At 49.5% G+C, this 20661-nt stretch overlaps 2 protein-coding genes across 7 annotated transcripts in view; one reads left to right on the top strand and one right to left on the bottom strand.

The window, feature by feature from the left end:
• KIAA0930 (KIAA0930 ortholog) overlaps positions 1-8264 on the top strand; it is a 46002-nt gene extending 37738 nt beyond the window's left edge. For all 4 annotated transcript variants that reach the window (XM_005663739.3, XM_021091397.1, XM_013997469.2 and 1 more), the window contains exon 10: positions 1-8264. In XM_005663739.3, the coding sequence (XP_005663796.1) occupies positions 1-41 (41 nt within the window). In that variant the 3' untranslated portion in view covers positions 42-8264.
• NUP50 (nucleoporin 50) overlaps positions 4200-20661 on the bottom strand; it is a 25103-nt gene continuing 8641 nt past the window's right edge. For all 3 annotated transcript variants that reach the window (XR_002343853.1, XM_021091395.1, XM_021091396.1), the window contains 5 exons: positions 18291-18477; positions 16067-16729; positions 14331-14412; positions 12155-12273; positions 4200-11211 (listed from right to left, as the gene is read on the bottom strand). Coding sequence is in view for 2 of the 3 variants with exons in the window: in XM_021091395.1 (XP_020947054.1) it covers positions 11009-11211; positions 12155-12273; positions 14331-14412; positions 16067-16729; positions 18291-18477 (1254 nt within the window). In the remaining variant the exon portion in view is untranslated. The remainder of the gene's footprint in view (positions 11212-12154; positions 12274-14330; positions 14413-16066; positions 16730-18290; positions 18478-20661) is intronic.

Here is a 20661-nt window from a genome sequence, read left to right on the forward strand (position 1 = left end):
ACATCCTGGAGGTCCGGCAGAAGCCCATCCTGATGACCTAGCCGTGCGCGGGGCCTGCGCCGAGCCCCCAGCCCTGCCCAGTCCTGGGAGTGCTGCCAAGTGCCTACCTGTCCACCGCCACTGGGGTCTTCGGGGACCACCCAGCGCCGGAGCCAGAACCAGGCGGGGCTGCTCGACTCCCGGGGCCAGGGCCGACTCCACGAACACCAGCCCAAACGGAAGTGCCTCGTTCTCCCTGCTGGCTCCGCTCCCACCCCTGCGCCCACCCAGCACCCCCCGGCCCATCTCTGAGAATGCTCTGCACCCAAAGAGGACCAGAGACACCAAGACGCCGCAACAGAGCAGAGGAACAGCGGCATCCAGAGCGCCCAGACCCCCGCGTGCCGCAGGAGCCCAGGCAGAGCCCCCTCGGGGGCGCCCGGTGGGTCAGACCGGGGTCAGGTTTGGCAGGGCCGTACTGTGAGCTTCAGCATCCGAGTCCGCCCCCGCCACCCGTCCCCTGCTTACCACTTGGTCGTAAGTGGGTCTCTGCCGGGAGCCAGGCGCCCTGCTGTCGGACGGCTTTGCTCTGGGCTGGGAATACCTCACCCTGCGCCTGGTCCCCGAGGGCCCCGATCCCGCCAGAATGGCCTTCGCTTCCAGCCAAAGAGCATCACCAACACACACACCTCCAACGTGGAGACAACCCGTTCGCACCTCGGCTGGCACGACCCGCGGATTTGGATTCTGAGGGCAGCCGGGAGGGCTTGGCAGCCAGATGGCAGAAGGGCAGGGCCGGTGTCCCCCGGAAGGTTCCATCCTCTGAGGCTGCAGGAGGGGACAGGGAGTTTCACCTTCCCTGGTTTCCTAGAGCTTTTTTCCTTGGGGCGTGCTGGGTCCGTTTCTCAGACCAGTCACTGAGGCAAAGAGCTGGTCTGGTCTGGTCTGGTCCGTTCGAGTGGGCAGCCGTCCAGCCCGGTCTCACTCCAGCCTGAGGGGCTTCCGTCTAAGGTGACACGTGTGCTCTTCCCAAGAGCATGAGCCCCGGAGATCAGAAGTGGTCCTCCTTCCACCGGGAATGAGCCGTCGGCTGGGTCTCTGCTGTTTCATCCGCGTTCTCGGGAACATTCACAGGGTTCCTGCTCTGCGGTTAGAGGTTCTCGGGGACGTGTTTTCCTGTCCATTTCTATTCCGTGCGCTCCAAGGGTTTGCGCTGGGCTCCGGGAACAGGGGACTACTTTGGGGCTTTCTCCAGATTTTGTATGCTGTTATTAAAAGCGAGCTAATGCATTTCATCCTGCCTCAGTTTGCCCACCTGTAAACGGGGCTGATACCACCTACCTCACTGAAGTCGCCAGGTTCCAGTGCACGACCGGTCAGGGTGAGATGGCCCGCCATTCTGCAGAGCTCAGCGCAGGTCAGGGTCAGGCTAGCGGGGTGCCTGCCCCCTCCAGTCACCAGGCCAAGGAGGCGTGTGGGGGGGTTGGGGACGCATTCCTGCCTTTTCTGACAGTGCCCCGCTGGGCTGCTGTGTCTCGGCTCCCTGCACGACTTCTCGTTCCAAAGCAGCATCCTAGGGCAGCAGAGTCAGCTCACAGCCCAAGGTGTTGGAGCGCAGCCTCAGGGCCGGGAGCAGGGCCCGCACTGCCCCGCTTGTGTCCGAGGCGGCTGAATTGCCGCTTTTCTTCTGGTTGTCTGGGGTCTGAAGACTCTGGAACTCCGCTCTCGGGAGGAATGCAGTCCTGAGGTGCTTCCCACGGGGGGGACGAGGTGGTTTTAGGCAGGAAGTCGGCTCCTCTGTTAGGACACAAACCTAGATTCTGCCCCAGGGGGAACTGGGGGCGCGGGGGCAGGAACGTGCGGGTGTGCTTGGCAGGTCTTGGGCTGCGTGCCAGGCACGGTGGTGGAGAGATGGCACCTCATCTGTGAAGTGTGTGAACGGACGCACACAGGGCTTGGAGGGCTTACATCCAACTTTAGGTGGCACTTGGCATTTGCAGGCGCCATGCAAAGCATTTAGGTCCTGTCATTACCCCTTCTTAGAGACGAGGCACAGAGAGGGTAGGTGTACTGCCCGAGTCTGAACAGCATGCAAGACACAGGAGCCCAACCCAGGCACGTGGTCCAGGGGACACTGAGCCATGACACTGCTTTCCCAGGACAGACGCCTGAATGGTGGTGGAGTGGACCTTTCTCAGTCTTAAATCTTCTAACGAGTAGGCAGTAAGCTGTTTCTCTGCTTTTGCTACTTTCAAAGTAGTGACATCAGTAACGTAGTAGTAGAGGAACAAGTGACACGGCCAGAACCGGGGCCCCGACATCCCAGGGTGGCCTGGTGTTGACACGTCTCACTTCCTGTGGGGCCATCTTTCCTTTTCCGGGAACGCCCCTGTCTGTATAACGTGGGCACGGTGCCCAGGGCATGTGGACAGCTCTTCACTGGGGCTGGAATCTCGCAATCAGTTGTCCTTTGAAGAAACCCGCAACCTCTCACTGTCTTGTGACATTAACAGGGAAGGCAACCTTTTTTTAGAGACACGTCGTGGTCCTGGAGGCAGCGGGGGCACATCGTCTCCACTGCCACCTCCTTCAGCACTGGAAGGTCCTGGCAGCGTTGAGCCTCAGCCTCCGGGGTCTCATGGGGCTTCCAGTTCCCTGTGAAAACCGCTGAGGCTTGTTCTCTCAAAAGAAGAACATTATTTTATTGAAAACGTAAGTCACAGAGAAGTATTTGAATGTGAGAAAAAGCAAAATATTCGATCGCAGCCAGCATGGAGGGAAGATGGGTTTTCTGACGAGTCGGGGCCTTGCTCACCTTCGGGCTTGTCAAGGCCGGTTAACGAATCATCAGAATTCAGACGGGTTCCCGTCCACGTGGAGCAATGACGAAGACAGAAAGGCAGGCGGCTCAGAATCTGGCTGGAATTAAACCAGGATCTGTTTTTGCTGTTTTAATCACAGATAACTAGTCAGTAGGCTTTTTGGAAGAGTGACATGAAGGCTTTTTTTTCCCCATGAAAAGACATTTCAGAGGGCGGTCCCTGTGCAGTTGGCGTGTTCTGATGACTTCGAAAAACACATCGATGGTATCGCACCGTGGTGGGTTTAAACTGCAGGCCACAGTTCAAGGACTGGCACCGTCAGCTGCCTAATGCACCTCAGTAGTGGGTTTCACTCTGACATACGCATATTCTGTTCAGGTTTCCAGTGGAGCTGGAAGGTAGTTTCATACCCAGTTTCAAAACCCAAGTCTCTTGCTAAGACGGTCAGCCCCGTCGAGGCCCTCTCGTCTGTGTGTCGGGGAGCAGAATCACTTCTCTTTAAAGACCACCGCCCTGACTGGACACAGACTCTGAGTGGAATGTACCCGAGCAGAGGCAGCCTTCGGAGGGGACAGCCTCTGGGAGTCAGTGACAGGCGCTGGGCCAGCCTTCCTTTGTTCCTTTTCACTGGCAGACAGGATCCTCAGTGGAGAAGGGGCCCTGCCACCGTCGTCGTCGTCTGCGCCCAGGGACAGAAAGCTCTGGGGACACCACACACGAGCCAAGTCACTGGAAGCCCAGGCTCCTGGGGTGGGGCTCGGCGTCCTCGGGCGTGGAGGTGTTTGTGTTTACAGGTTTCTGCCCTCCCCGGGGCAGGCAGCTGGGCAGGCAGCCCAAGCTCAGTAGAACAAAACCAACCGCGATGCGCCGCCTTGGCCGAGTGGGGGCGAGTGTCTTCTGCCCCACGTCTGTAAGGTTGGGCGATTCAGATGTAAATACTAATCTTTTATGGTTTCCAAACAAATTCTATGTATGAGAACGTGTAAACCTGCAAAGAAAACCTGTTGAAGATTTTTCACTACCTTGAGGTTTAACTAAAATGATTTCTACAAAATATATTTTAGCAAAAACACCGTGACGGCATATACATTGGCTACATTCGGATTTGATGGGCAGTGGTATTTCCATAAACATGGTCAACAGCTTCTGGATCAGCCATCTTCCACGTCCAACAGAAGTAACTTCTACACAGTATTAGTGGTTGGCTGTTAACTGTGCTTTATAGACTCTGCGTTTCTTTTGAAAGCTGATTTGCATGTTGGGTATTATTTATTTCTTTAATGAAGCTACCTAGTTATTTTTTCCTCTGATGGATGTTTCAGATTAAATATGGATGTTATAGCAATGTGTTAACTTACTGATTGAACCTCAGTTTTCCCCCAGAGATTCCTTGAACTCTTTTTTTTTTTTTTTTTTTTTTTGCACTTTCATACAAATTGCTTTCTTGAGTGACAGAAGCCGCCCCATGCCCTGGCTTTGGCAGGCCCGGGAGGCAGCGGGGGGTCTGGAGGCCAGCAGCTGCAGTTTGGTCAGATGCTGGATTTGCAAAATGAAAGATGTGTTTCGGGTTCAGCTCTTGGCCCCTGTAAAGTAGTATGCACCCTCCCTTAAGTTATACTTAAAATCTCACAAGCTCTTGCTCAAGAACCTCTCAGAAGCCCTCGCAGAAGTGGGAAAATGACTAGAATAAAAGTCTGGTGTCTCACGTTCTAGTTTTGGCAGCTTCCCAACAAGCTACCTGGTCTCTGGAGGCTGTTTTTTAGACAGTGGCTCTTGGTTGCTTTTCCAGCTCCACAGTTATCAGGTCGATATGGGGGCAGCTCACACCTCTGCCAGAGGGGCTTCTGCACGCTCACTGCAGGTGGAAGCCCTCTCAGCAGCGGGCTTTGGCTTTCCATGGTCAGGCGGCCGGTCTGGTCACGGGCACAGGTGAGGCCTGTGATCCCGTAGAAGGCTATAAAGAATGACAGAATAAAAAGGGGGCTCTGGGAGGTACACACACAAAGCTAGAAGTCGATTAAGGGTCATCACGTCAAATGACATCGCTTAGGCGTTGCTGGACACACCGGCATCAGAATCCTCTGAAGCGGCCTGAGCACCTGCAGCCTATACAGGACGGTGCTCGGGAAGGAGGCAGGTTAGCGGGTAAAGAAGGACTTTCTTGTTATCCAGTCAGCCCCTGGCTAAACAGGTCCTTTTAAGACAGCCGCCTGAGGAATATTTAACAGGTCTTTGGGGAGAAAGTTGCTACCCTGGAAGCCACCTGCCGCGACCGCATTCCCGTCTGTGTGTCTGTTCTGATTCCGGCCTAGATGCACTTCTAGGAACTACTGTCAGGCCCCAGAAACATGTTGACTGGAAGGGAAAACCTTTGGGAATTTTACACTGGGAGGAAGGGTAAGTGTAAAATAACTTAGTCCCTAAAATAATGCGGTTCATTGTCTATACACGTGTTGAATGTACAAACGTGCTGTACCTTGTGCTGGAGTGTCCAAATGGCAGCGCAGCTGGCAAGTTTGTGAGGAGGGGAGACTGTGGGCATGGCCACACCCAGATGAGGTCTTCTGTTCCAGCTTCACCGAATTCCCTCCTGACTGGGCCTCTACCTGGGCCAGGATCAGCAAGATACGTCCTTCCTTTCTGTGGATTAAGGGTCTTTCATCTTGGAATCTGACTTTAATAAAACAATGAGATTGCTCAGTTTGAAATACCATGGTGTTTTAGTAAACATTAGTGATTATACGTGCAGTGAATAATTTTCTTAAAAAGATGTCGGCCCAATTCAGGACCAGTGAAGCGCAGTCTGTAATGGACACATACCTATACCTTCAGGCGGCACGCTCGTCTTGTGAGCTTTTTAGGGCCGCACCTGCGGCATGTGGAGGTTTCGAGGCTAGGGGTCTAATTAGAGTTACAACCGCCGGCCTACACCAGAACCACAGCAACTCGGGCTGCGGGCTGCGTCTCCAACCTACACCACAGCTCATGGCAATGCCAGATCCTTAACCCACTGAGTGAGGCCAGGGATTGAAGCCACATCCTCATGGATACTAGTCGGGTTCATTACCTCTGAGCCTCGACGGGAACTCCCCCTCCAGGTTTTCTTCTGAACTGTAGACTCACCACCTACCTTCGCAGATGCGACGACGCTGGAGTTGAGACGTGTGCTGAGGCTGGCACAGTTCCTGGCACCTGGAGAATCATTCCCCCTAAATTGTGCCAAAAGGGTACTTCTTAGGTTGTCTTTAAACAAGTCATCTGGGGAGCACAGAGGTAGCCCAGTGGTTCTCACATTTGACATGTGTCCAAAAAACACCTGTTAAAACCCAGGCCTCTGGTGGTAAAATATTCTGGCATAAGCTAGTAACTAGGTGATGGTTGCACAACTCTGAATATACTCAAACCAGCTGAGCCATACACATTAAAAAAAACCAAAACATGTGCCCAGGCCCCTGCCCAAGGTTGATTCATCAGGGGTAGGTGGGGCCTCCAAATCTGCATTCCTAATGGGTCCCTGGGTGCTGCTGCTGCTCCAGGGGCCACCCCACAGGGCCAGCCCTGCAGTGCTGCAGCCCTGCCACACAGCTGAGCACCTAAGAGGCCGGGTGCATCTGAGTCACTGCTTCTCCTCAGTCTTACTCCCTTAGTGCCTTTGGCAGTTTCCTTTATAGATGTTATCAGTTCCAGAAGAATCCTTTGATGGGTGACCTAGTCTTTTTTTTTTTTTCTCTTTTTGCCTTTTGAGGGCCACTCCTGTGGCACATGGAGGTTCCCAGGCTAGGGGTCGAATCGGAGCTGTAGCTGTAGCTGTCTGCCTACGACAGAGCCACAGCAACATAGGATCCAAGCTGCGTCTGCAACCTATACCACAGCTCATGGCAACGCCGGATCCTTAACCCACTGAGCAAGGCCAGGGATTGAACCCGCAACCTCATGGTTCCTAGTCGGATTTGTTAACCACTGAGCCATGACGGGAATTCCAGTCTTTATATTTTAACAGACGGCACCTTTTATCAACCACCTAAGTGCTGCATAACTCAGGACTGTTTTAAAAATGAGAGCCTTACTCTAAAACACTATCATAATTATACTACAATTTAATCTGTTAAGGCCTTAACAGTGATTTTCTAAATCACCAAACTTAAGGTTACATAAACTCAAAATATGTATTTTCTTGATCAGTTTGATCCCTAATTTAAAAACGTCCCTTCTGGACACAGATCCCAACTCCCCTTGTCTGGAAGAAACCTCACCTGCCTTAACTGTAGCTCCTTTGAAGAGCCCACGTCTGGAAGGTCTGCTGCAAGCACTACATTCGAGACTACACAATAAGCTTCTAGCACAATACCCAATGAAAGCGTTATTCCCGTTCTCACTGAAACGTGAAGCCAAAAGAAACCCTCGAAGGGTCTGGGATGGGTCTCCTCCAGCACAAGGGGGTCTGACAACAAGTGGGCTGGGCCGCCTCCCCTCCCGGCAGACCTTCCTGCTGTTGGGAGGCTTCTGGGCACTGCTTCTGCATCGGGCACTGGCTCTGCCCCCCGCCAGGGCTTGACTTGGGCACTTCAGTGGTTTTACGGCATTACAGCGCCAGGTGCGGCACGGAAGAACACCAAAGTTTCAAACACTGCGATTCTGCTTACTTTCCCTTTATTCACAGTTCACGATCCGTACACTTCCTCAATGGGATCATTCAAAAGCTAATACAAACTGAGATTACACTGACAGGTCAAGGATTTGCGTTTTAGGAAACGAGTTCCTATTTAAAACAGAAAGCAAACGACTCCCCCACTTGATTGCTACGAAGCTTCCTGTCTCTGCTGCAACGGCGTCTGCATCAAACGCAGGCTCCTCGGTCCCTACGTGATCACCACTGGCCACAGACGTACACGGGGCCTGGTGCTCAGAGGACCGCGCGGGAAGACGTCTGGACAGGCCCCCCACTGCCCCCGCTGGTGCTACAGGACAAATCCATTTCCGCCGGGAATTCTCACTTCTAGAATGAGGATGACTACCAGGGGTTAGGGAATGAGCCGCTTAGTTTGCAAATCTGCAGAGCCTTCAAAATACACCGTGCTTACATTTATTTGGATTGTTCTGAAATACAATCATGACTGGCAAGTGCTCAAAAACAAGCAACTTATTTATCTCTAAAACGGAACCAAAAGGCTTTCTCAGTGAAAATTCATTCTGAACTCTTAACAGTAAGGTAGAATATTAGGTTTTTTTCCCTCTACCCCAGAACAGGTAGGTATTTTTGGCATGCAGCATATCAAAAATATGATCTGGAATTGAAACTGTAAAACAATAATCCTTTGAAAGAAAATTAGTTAATAAACATACCTGTCCTTCCACGGGAAACACAATCTGAACTTTAAACCCTGGACACACATTTTCAACCTAGTTTAATTCCAACACTCCATTTTGGCTTCATGGGAAATGGCTCAAAAGGAGGAGAGAACACAAACTGGTAAAGAAAAAAAGAAAAAGCCACTGGGGTACTTGGTATTTGTCAAGATACAACACAATCTGATTTAGAATCAAAGATACACACACACCCTTCAGGTCACATTTGTGGTAACACTCCTTACAGATTCTCAAACTAAAGATAAAAAGTCCAGCCCACATTAAACATTTTAAATCCTCATTTATAATAATTTGTTAAAAATAAATCTGATCCCATGGGGCAGAACTGCGCCGTTAAGACAGTGGGGATGAACAGGCAGGCGGGCCCGCCAGGGGCCGAGGGGCCCTCCCCTAACAACACACACGGCCTTGGATTTTACAGCGAAACCCACACACACTCGGGCCTTCATACTAATACGTGATTCAAGTGGAGACCAGCGAGTTCCTAGAACACTGAGTGATTTTAAGAAAAGATCACATTTTGTCGTAGGGTGTACACATCACATTTTCCCCGATAAATTTTCCCTTTAACAGTACAGTCTGAGCAGCAAGAATTTGCTGGGAATGTTAGTTAAAAAGAAAAAAAAAAGCAAGCAAGCCACACATACCCATTAAAAAGACAAGCAGGGCTTAAGAGGTAATCCAGTCCTGACTGCTAGAGGCCATTTCTGGTCGACTCCACATCACAGCAAAGGCAAACCCAACACCGCACAAAGCCTTCCTTCGTAAAGATGCCGCCACCGTGCGCCTGACTTTCGGGCAGGACCTGGGAGCATGTGCGGCTGAGCACGCGGCTCGGCTCGAAGGCGAAGGCGCCGAGTTTGTTCTGATTTCCTCCACTTTGTCACAGCTGCAGAGCCCTACTGTTCTAACAGTACCGACCACGTGGTCACTAAAAATCATCCACAACAAAACTCAATAGTCTCACTTCTAAAAAGTTAAAAGCAACAAGTGCCACTTCCTCCCGCGGCCTCACAACACGAAGGAGTTTAACCACATCCCCCAGTATATGGCGAGCACACCTCTCTCCACATGTGTCTGTCTATTCGAAGTCACGCACTGGGCTTCCAACTCTCCCAGGGCCATCAGGGAAACGAGAGGAGAACGCCGAGAGTCGCGAGATAAACGCGGCCCGCGTACCTTACCCCAAGTGTGTTCAGAGTAACGTATCTGACCGCAAGGAGGTTTTCCCGCCCCTTAACATCTGAAAATTACAGTTTTGTTTGTTTTAAGCAACTCTACCACCCAGTTACTTTGACTCTCCCAAGTCAGAAAATAAATCATGGCTGAAGATGAGCCTGTGGCAGTGCTACCAGCCCCCAGGCACAGACCCTGAGACTCAACTGAAACAAGATGCGCTGGTGCCAGCACCGAACGGCTCGAGAGGAATGAGAGTGGGCGTTGACAACCTTCAAATTCACATCAAGTTCACAGGTCCAGAGCCTTCAAAGAACACGAGCCTCAGTTACTGACAGCTGTGGAGAGGTGACACGGGCGTTCCTGGGCACAACCATGGCTCCCTTTCAGACGGACATGTGGCATACTCTACTTTTTTTTTTTTTTTTTGGTCTTTTTAGGGCTGCACATGCAGCATATGGAAGTTCCCAGGCTAGGGGTCCGCCACAGCCACAGCAACGCGGGATCCAAGCTGCGTCTGCGAGCTACACCACAGTTCACGGCAACGCCAGATCCTTAACCCACTGAGCAAGGCCAGGGATCGAACCTGCATCCTCACAGACACCAGTCAAGATTCATTTCCACTGAGCCATCACGGGGACTCCTGGATTACCTCACTCTTAAAAAAGTAAACGGAAATTTCAGGTACCAAATGCAAAATGCACTCCTGTCTAAAAGCTAAAAGCAACCTTTACACACACACTTTTCTCTCCCGTCACCTCACTGCCTATTTCCTGGGAAGTTCGCACGGCTCGTGTAACGAACGCCCCCGTGACATAACAAGCAGGTTTTAGATCCACGGGGTTCATCGTGGCACAAACACCCTTTTCCACTTGCTGCACAGCTTAGCCCTGACTCTCTAATAAGGGTTTACTGTCCTCTGTCTACAAACTACAGGCTACCAAGTTTGTGCTTTGCAACCTCGGTCCTGGCGATCCCCCAGCCCATTTGTCTCCAGGGGATACAGAAGGAAGAGCACCTCATGAATATGCCTACAAACCCACAGAACAAGCCACACATTTCCTTTGAAAAAGAAAAAGCAGTTCCAGAACCACAGCAAAGCAGCCTCTGGGGTTAAAGGCCAGCGTCTGCACAGAAAAGGCTGAGGACTCCAACGCTGAAGGCAGACACTTCAGCTGTAAAATAACACAATAAAATAAAGCAAAGAGGAACCGTCTCTGCCCCAGCAAGGCAGTTCGGTTCTCTCGGACACCCATCGGCCAGGGCCAGCAGAAACAAGAGCGCTCCCGGCAACTCCCTTCTGGACACGGGGCGGCAGCGAGCCCCAGCCCCTGGACCGGAAAGGCCTTTGGGAAATCTACTCGATACCCTGATTGCAGTTCATTATTAACAAATCACTGGTGATTAGTTTAATCAATGAACATTAAAAACCTTCCAAAAAATTTCTTTCAAATATATTTTACACATTAGATAGATAGCTTTTAAGAAGGGAGAATACAGTTTCTTGACAGGTAATATTAAAGGTTTTATTGGCCATATTTATCTTCCTCACAAAAGTTTTAAGTTATCTCTAAGTTCTAGAATGTCAAAGAAGAGAAGAAAACTAAGTTTAAAGGGCAGTGGGGAAGCAGCAACTTGGCAACAGCTCCTCAGGGGAAGCGTGTTCAGGAATCCTTCTTCTCCAGTAAAATTTTGTGCAACTCATCTGCGTCCTCGCTGGTTTTCACCCGAATTAACATGGTGACCGGGACGGAGGCGTTGGTGGCATCGATGGGTGGGTTCGGAATGAGCAGGACCAGCACGTTGTTCTTCCCCGTGCGGCTACACGGCATGTTGGGCGGAATCAGAACGTTGAGCAGGATGTTGCCTGCGGTTAAACACAGGAGAAAGGCCATCGGACTCTACCCGCCACACACACAGCTCCGTGAAACTGCGGCTTGAATTCGGATTCGGATGCAGCTCACACTTGATGGATCTAAAATGAGGAGCCATGGGAGTGGCATGGCTCCCTGACAGACACCAGCACAGTGTCCCCAAGAGGACCGTGAGGCGTCCGGCAGGACATGGACTCAGCCGCGGTGAGGAGCAGCCGCCTTTTGCCACCTCCCACCCCCCGTCTCCCACCGCCACACCAGCCCCCCCCCCCAGAACACACTGGGCCCCCCGGCCCCCAAGGAACAACCCGCTGGCCCGACGTGGCATCTTCACCATGTCACTTGAACACGGAGTGGTCACCACTCTGTGGTCTCTGCCACAGAGGCCAGCAGAGTTCATGGGGTGAGCGTGGCATTACTGTGACAGTGTCCCAAGAAGTTTCTTTCTGGGACCCAGTCGGGGCAGCACCACTGCTGAGGCCCCAGCCGAGGGGCGACCCCCTCCTCCCAGTGGGTAAAGCTGGACGGTGGGGTAAGAGCGGAGGGGAACAAGTTAATGATTATTTGCTACATAACAATGATTCCTTCCATTCTTCTTCAAGGTTAATCCTCCCTGAATGGTTACTAAATGATCCAATTTACCTACAGCTTCTTCGTCACAGTCCTAACACAAAGGAAAATGAACCACTTCGCTTACTTCTTGGCAACGGTTTTTAATACATCTCGGTTTTCTCACACACAGAGTACCCGGTAATGACCTGGTACTCAACTAAACCTATAAATGCTCAGCAGGTACAGGATGAATTTGTCCCGAACAATCTCCGTTTTGTTCCAAAAAACACATTAAGATTCCTGAAAATCTCAATGACTAGGAAAGGCTTTCACACAGTATGTGATTACGCTTGTTTGTGCCACCTGGGAAAAAAAAGTACCCACCTAAATTGGTTTCTGCGCGCACTAAAAGTTGTGTCTTCTGATTGGCTGTATGTTTTAAATGCAGAGTACCCACACCTTTCTCTTTAAATTCATTGTCTTTCTTGTAAAATAGTTTACACCTATGAAGAAAGATAACGGGTATGGTCAGACACGGTGACAAACCACGACAGTCAGTTTCAAAGGGCCCGCTCACACTCGTGGGAGCCTGGTACTCAGCGACGGCGGGGACGCTCAGGAGACTCTCCTTCTGACCCAGATCAGGTCTGGGCACAAGCCAGAGGAGAGAATCTGGTCAGACAGTCTAGAGTCCCTCCACGTTTTTTAAATTATTACACAGTGGGCCCTGAACAACTCTTTAATGACGCTTTCTGAAACTACCTTTTCTTAAAAGTCTGGAAATCGTGGCCAGGCACCCCCCTCCCTGATGTGCTCCTTTGGCCCTGAGTTCGAGAGCGCTGACCTGGCCTTTAGAGAACAGGAAGGAGTACAGGCCACTCCACGCTGCCCCTCCCCTTGCTGTTTCTTATTTTTGAATTCTCTGCAAGACTCTGATCTCCCAGGACACTGAAATGAGTCTGGAAAACACACTTAGGCAAGGCCTGCAGATAATGTAATCAAATATCTCCTCGGCCTCCAGTCACACATCTCTTAAGGTTATCAATAAAGCAAAACCTGGGAGTTCCCGTCGTGGCGCAGTGGTTAACGAATCCGACTAGGAACCATGAGGTTGCAGGTTCGGTCCCTGCCCTTGCTCAGTGGGTTAACGATCCGGCGTTGCCATGAGCTGTGGTGTAGGTTGCAGATGTGGCTCGGATCCCGCGTTGCTGTGGCTCTGGCGTAGGCCGGTGGCTACAGCTCCGATTCAACCCCTAGCCTGGGAACCTCCATATGCTGCGGGAGCGGCCCAAGAAATAGCAAAAAGACCAAAAAAAAAAAAAAAAAAAAAAAAAAGCAAAACCACTGCCTGCTCCTATTTTTTCTGATCAGAAAAAACTTAAGTCAGAGTCATTCCTTTACGGCATCATGTGTAATTAAACTTTTAAACAAACAAATGAATTGTTAGTCTATGAAAAGTTCTCAAAGACAGCCCCACTTAAGAATCCCACAGGTTTTGCTGATTTACTCTACAAAAACTGCTGACTCTTAAGTCTCTGATTTTTGTATTAGAAGTGGTGTAGGTCACAACTCTGGCTCGGATTCTTGGATGTGATCCCTGGCCCAGGAATTTCATGTGCCACGGGGCAGCCAAAAAAAGAAAAAAAGAAAAAGAAAAAAAAAAGCACTGATTTCATTTCATTGAGAGAGAATTTAAAAATGGCTCTTTGGCTTTCTTCTGGAAGCAGGAGCTCTCATTAAATAAGCAAACAACAAACAAACAAACAAAAAACCCCCAGCTTTCATCACTGGGGGAAGGAGAATTTATACACCCTTAATGGGAAGGAACGGCTGCCCTGCCTTATGTTTTGGCTGTGAGAAGATTCACCCGGGCCAACCGTGTGTCTCCAGGAAGGAACCAGAGGTGCCTCCTAATTTCAAAGCAGAAGTAAAACCAAATCTGAAGCCAGTGATGAGGGGATGTCTTTGTAGGGGAGGGAGAAGGGGAGAGAAGGAAGGAGAAAAAGGGAGAGAAAGATGAGGTGGGGCAGGTGGAGCAAAGAAATGACAGTCCCTGAAGCATTTTGAAAGCAGAAAAGAGCTAAATTAACAGAAAAGAACAGAGGTGTTCCTGTCGTGGCTCAGCAGTTAACGAACCCACCAGCATCCATGAAGACGCGGGTTTGATTCCTGCTTCGTGGGTTAAGGATCCAGTGCTGCCATGAGCTGTGGCATAGGTCGCAGATGCGGCTCGGATCTGGCATTGCCGAGGCTGTGGTGTAGGCGGGCAGCTATAGCTCCGATTGGACCTCTAGCCTGGGAACCTCCATAAGCTGCAGGTGTGGCCCTAAAAGAAAAAGACAAAAAGCAAAACAAAACAAAACAAAAAGAATACGCTGAAAAGGAAATTGGGGAGCTGGATTAGTTTTAAATAGAGGCCAAGACTTCCTGTTCGGGTATAAAGAGCAGGCACAGCCTGACCGGGGACAGGGTGCTCGGTCAGCTCTGCAGCCTTCTGGAAGCTGCTTTCCATGTCTCTACAAAGTTACACTCAGGTGGATTCCTGTATCTCATTACTTACTTCTTGGAGTAAAAAGCATCTTCTTCTTTTACTTCAGTAACCACTACTTTGGGTGGCTCGTCATTCTCCTCTTCATCTCCGCCTTTTAAAAAACAACACTAGCTCAGTAAGATTCAAATCAAGAGCCTGAAAACGTGAGAAAAGGAGTTTGTACCTACTCCATCCCCAACCTTGGCGCAAACAGCCCATGTCAGCTGATGCAGAAACTGAAAGCTCAATCTAACGGTGGCAGGGGAGGCCCTCACTGGATTTTGGTAGAAAGCCTTAGCATGAAAAAGAGGTGTCCGTGCTCACATTCAGTGTACAGGCAAACTTACAATCAGTCACCACTCACATGTGCTCAGATAACCCACTGGAAAATAAAAATCTCAGAGAGGCTTCCAGCGCTTTCCTCCCCAAACGTCCCTGAGACCACCTCTACACCGCACCAAGGAATAACCATAGGACGAAAGGCCAGAGAAGACGGAGAAAATAAGTATTTTACAAGGCAAGTTGGCAGAGAATTCGGGCTCAAGTCTGGTGTGAGTAATTTAAGCGCTGTCGGAGCCGCCACCCCTCTGGACAATCAGGGGCCACAGGCAGCCTCCCAGTCTGAGCCCATGAGCACCTTCACTCAGTCCAGGGCCCCACCCACAGGGGACACCCCCTTAGAGAAAGCAACTACACAAAACTCACTAATGAGCGACTCCAAGAAAACAGTTCTGCTGCTCCAACAACTGGGGCCACCAGACTTAGATGTTAAGGCCACCGCCCCCCGCCCCAGTAGGGAGTCAGGGCCTCCAGCGTGGACCCCAGCATCTGTTATTTTAACAAGCTCTCTAAGTCTTTCCATTGCGAGGACCACGAGGTAAGGAGGAAGTGTTTCACCGAGGGCCATCCTGCTGCGGAAAGGACTCCCTTCAAACTCCGCAGCCCCGCGCCGCGCACTCCCTGTCTTCACTGGGGCAGAGGAGAAAGAGAGAGATCTGCATCCTAAGCCTCGCCCTGGAGGTTCCTGGCTTGAGGAAACGTTGAAGGCAGGAAAAGGGGACACGCAGCAGTGCCTGCGCCGTCTGCCTCCCCAAGGAGGGATTCGCCCACAGACCGAGTACCTTCAACTGCTCAAAAGCATCTTCACAGACACTATTTGTTCACAGCCACCGCGTGCTGGGGAGGGACTGTGACAAGCCCGCCCTGTGAGCTAAGAATCAGAGGGGGTGGAGAGGCTAGGACTAGGGCCCAGTCTGGGGCACTAACACGGCACATGATGGAAACCTCTAGAAAGGGGGCAGCAATCCAGACACACCTTGGGAACACATCGTCAGTTTGTCCCCCACAGCCCTGAAAAGTCTGCTTTCCTCATTTATAGGAGAGTACTGTTTTGCTAAGTGAATTATCTTTAGTCAGATCTTCTAAATCACAGTTGAAGGTCCATGATGAATTTTTTTCAATAAAATACAATTTTAAAAAACCCGTTAATTCACTTTTTAAAAAGAAGAATGCTGTGTGTTTGACACTCCTCAAAGTCAGGGTGCCAGATGTTTTTAAATAATTTTTTTGGCTTTCACCCCCCATAGTAATCCCACCCCATTTTACAAATAAGGAAACAGACTCAGAAGCTAACCAGCTCTGTCCAGAATCACACACACGTCCAGGAAACGACAGAGTGACAACACGAACCCAGATCCACCTCATTCCCATGGGACACAGAACCTACACGAACCCACACCAGCCCCTCGGGGGGGCCTCTGGTTTACCTCTGCATTCATTCCCGCCACCTTCTGCTCGGGTCTCCAGTGTTTTAGCGGAAAATGGTGAAGAAACTGGTTTACTCGGGGTAGTATCTTTGCCAAACAAACTGGAGTTTCCAGAAGAAAATGAAAAGCCAGTTAATGGGCCAGAGTTTAAGGAGCCCAACACAGAGCTATCGATTTTCTTGCCAAAATTAAACGAGGCACTTGCTGCTCCTAGTGATGGCTCCTTGTTCTTCTCAGACAGAGCCTCCATCTTCTTCTCTGATGCAGCTTCAGTTGTGCTGCCATGAAACAAAAAGGTTGACTCCTGCTGTAACTTTGAACCAAAGAGAGAAGGAGATTGTGTTTCAACTGCTATTTTGTTTTTTTCACTTTCAGAATGACTGCTACCACTGTTCCCATGTTGCTGCTCGATGCTTGCTAAGTATTTCTCATAGTCTTTAAAGATGGGGGTCAGATCGCAGAGCGGGTTTGTATTCACGTGCTTCACGATCCAGTCCCGAACAGAGCAGTTTAAGGCTGCCAACTGCTTGTGATAGGCATTCCCAGGGCAGGCTGTGCTGGAGGCAAGGCCGGAGGCAGAGGGCTGCTGACTGTCACCATTAGTTTTAGGACTTGACATCTTTTTATCAACCGAGGAAGCAGGGCCATTCACAGCAACAGAGCCTACCGGAAAGTGAAATTTTAAGAGTTTATTCAGAAGGTGATTTGATTAAGTCATCCGTATTTTCATACCACTGTCTTCCTATTTTCTGCTTTTATACTGTATCCTACTTTTGTGACAGTTCAAGAAGCTTGTGCACATGTAATATTTAGGAACTAGTTATTACAAAAACCAAACAAAACATTTTATATACATACATCATATATATAACTCACGCTTACATTAAACCTAATTTTAAAATATCTTTTCCTTCAAAAGGATGCCCATTTCCCCTAAAACTGTCAAAGTGTGAGCATAAAATTTAATCTCCAAGGTTGTAGGGATGAACATATATTAAACCAGTCAAATTCCGAACACAACATGCTTATCTTAATGACACTAAACATTCTGCCTAATTTTTTTTTTTTTTTGGGTCTTTTTGCCATTTCTTGGGCCGCTCCCTCGGCATATGGAGGTTCCCAGGCTAGGGGTTGAATTGGAGCTGTAGCCACCGGCCTACACCAGAGCCACAGCAACGTGGGATCCGAGCCACGTCTGCAACCCACACCACAGCTCACGGCAACGCCGGATCCTTAACCCACTGAGCAAGGGCAGGGACCGAACCTGCAACCTCGTGGTTCGTAGTCGGATTTGTTAACCACTGAGCCACGACAGGAATTCCTCTGCCTAATTTAAATGAAAAAGTAGACACTCTTAAAATAACTAGCTAAGGAGTTCCCGTCGTGGCTCAGTGGTTAACGAATCTGACTAGGAACCACAAGGTTGCGGGTTCGGTCCCTGCCCTTGCTCAGTGGGTTAACGATCCGGCGTTGCCGTGAGCTGTGGTGTAGGTCGCAGACTCGGCTCGGACCCTGTGTTGCTGTGGCTCTGGTGTAGGACGGCGGCTACAGCTCCGATTTGACCCCTAGCCTGGGAACCTCCATATGCCGTGGGAGTGGCCCTAGGAAAGGCAAAAGACACACACACACACACAAAAAAAGGAATAACTAGCTAAGTATAATCCAGTGAGTCAGGGTCCTTTTCAAGAACCAAAGATTTTAACTCATGATCCTATTCTCTGCTGCTAATCCCAAAAGTTCTTGACCAACTCCCCCAAAACAGGATCAGGCAATCAATACGTCCTGGGCAAAGTCAGTCTAGACTGGGGACAGCAGGTGTGTGACGCCCAGGAAGCTCTTGGTACACATGTAATGAATGAGGGGCCAGGAAGGGGCACCTTTACAGAGAGTTCACTAGGAGCTTCCTTTTCTCCTGTGACCCTTGGCTCAATTCTGAGGGTCATTCTCATTCCAGAGCTCAAGGCTCAGAAGTTAAGGGACTTCATAAAGGTCACAAAGCTGGTAACTGGCGGAGGTGAACACAGAACCCAGGTCTGTTTTGGCCTGTGCCCAACTCGCTCAATAAACAGTCAACAGCCCCCTCATTTCCACCCCTTTCCTTATCACCCTGCTTTCGCTTACACGGCCCCAGGACCCAGACCAAGTACAGGAAAAGCATCTTTGCCAAGTTATGTTTCATACGTTATCTTTACCCAGATGGGCCTGAAGGGACAAGCCTACTCACCGAAGGTGGTCTTGGCCTCGGTGGCCGCCCTCGAGCTGGAGAAGGGAGGGGCGGCAGTCACGCTGCTTCCGTTTGACAGGCCTTCCAAGGGCTTCCCTCCAGCACTGTTACCAAATCCAGAAAACCCGCCTCCTCCAGAAGGTACAACCAAACCTTTAAAACCTTTAAAGGCCCCTCCACTATCAGACTGAAATATAAAGAAAGCGCATACATTAGATAACTCTACTTTTTATCATCAAATAAGCAAGTGAATGACAGCGTTGTCGTGGCTAAACAGTACCTAGAATCCTTGTGCAACCAACACTAAAGGAAACTGCCAGGAGTTCCCATGGTGGCTCAGTGGTTAACCAACAATACTAGCATCCCCGAGGACGCAGGTTCGATCCCTGGCCTCAATCAGTGGATTAAGGATCTGGCATTGCCGTGAGCTTGTGGTGTAGGTCGCAGACGTGGCTCAGATCCCGCATTGCTGTGGCTGCGGTGTATGTAGGCCAGTGGCTACAGCTCCGACTGGACACCTGGCCTGGGAACCTCCATATGCCATGAGTGCGGTCCTAAGACAAAAAGACAGAAAGAAAAAAAAAAAAAAGGAAACTTCCAGCACAAGCAGAAATAGCACTTGGATAGATTTTATTCATGACAGCTCTGCAGTCCCCAAGCCGCCTTCCTGAAATAAGGACAGTTGTAATTTTCAGTGAAATAATTAAAAAAATATATAATTAGGATATGAGTAAAAAGACGAACTCAATAAATTCATGGGTTCATCACACAGCCACAGAACTGTAACTAAAACATGTTATCAACACAACTAAAGCCCAAATGAAAGATTTTTCATGTACTACTCATAGACCATTTATTTGCCCAAGGAAGTTGTAGAAGCATCGAGTCAGGCTAGCGGATAGTATTTTACCGCCACCTATAATTTCCTCAGCACATCTGTAGCCTTCGACGTGCTTTCAGTACACAGAAGCTTGGGAGTCTGAGTCCAATTCTAGATTTTCTGTTAGCTGAGAAACCCAGAGGCGACACTTTATCCCTAGGGTGTTTTCACTGCTTTCTTTACAAGGTCTTTCTAGCAGACGGAATGTCCTGCTGCTGCTAGCTCCCTTCCATGTCTAACCCAAGACGCTCTGGAAGCGTCTGGCATTCCTTAGAACGCTCTCTGCCCCTGGGAACCGCAGAGAAAAGCTCCTCAGTTTAAGGTGCTTTGCTGAAGTCACTGCGGTTTCTGTAAGATCTTTTTTTCAAAGTAATGGTTACACCACAAGGAGGTGATCTGCCTCTCAAATCAAAGACCCAAGGAGGCTCTAAGAAACGTCCTCTAAAATATATCAGGGAATACACTCTTCAGAACATCCAAGAACGTGCAGAAACTTTAAGTTCTCACATAAATGAATTATAACAATGATCTCACAAAAATACTTCAGCTGGAAGCTCTTCATTTTAACGGGCCAGGTGGCCTGATATTACTACAGTTTTCGAAAAACACGAAAAGTTTCAATCACATCTACAGAATTTCACCGACACACACATAGCAATAAAATCAGGCAAAGAATGCAAATCTTTTATGAAGTTTAACACGTAATATATAGTTCAGGTTCTGATGCTCTAAATTTTATTTTTGGTGATTTGAAATAAACCAAACTGATGGTTATCATTTTATAAGAACAATTCATGGACAAACTGTAAAGCTGCAAGTGGCTCTTCAGAGCCTTTTATTTTTTAGTTTTATTATTTTTGTCACTATTTTTCGGCCACGCATGTGGCAGGCAGTTCTCAGGCTAGAGATAAAACCCGAGCCACAGAAGTGACAATGCTGAGTCCTTAACTGCTAGGCCACCAGGGAACTCGTATCTTGCACAATTTAAAAACGCCACATGAGGAGTTCTCATGGTGGCTCGGTGGAAACAAATCCAACTGGTATCCATGAGGATGTGGATTCAATCCCTGGCCTTGCTCAGTATGATCCTCAAAAGAAAACTAAACAAATAAAAAAGCCACATGGGTCTTCCCATTGTGGCTCAGAGGTAGTGGCTCTGACTAATATCCATGGGGATGCAGGTTCAATCCCTGGCCTTGCTCAGTGGTTTAAGGATCTGGTGTTGCTGTGAGCTGCTGCATAGGTCACAGTCACAGCTCGGATCTGGTGTTGCTGTGGCTGTGGTATAGGCCGGTAGCTGCAGCTCTGGGGAAAAAAAGGAAAAGAAAAACTACAAACTGTAATAGAAAAAATAAAAATAATTTAAAAAAGAAAATCTGACCAGAGCCACCACAGAATGCGCAGCTCAGTACGTTTATTCCAAAGGCACCATCCAGGATGTTCAACTAACTCCTCCTGAGAAGAGGTGTGCGGGTGAATGTATCTGAGGGC

Source organism: Sus scrofa, chromosome 5 (assembly GCF_000003025.6).
Source record: "Sus scrofa isolate TJ Tabasco breed Duroc chromosome 5, Sscrofa11.1, whole genome shotgun sequence".
NCBI lineage: Eukaryota > Metazoa > Chordata > Mammalia > Artiodactyla > Suidae > Sus > Sus scrofa.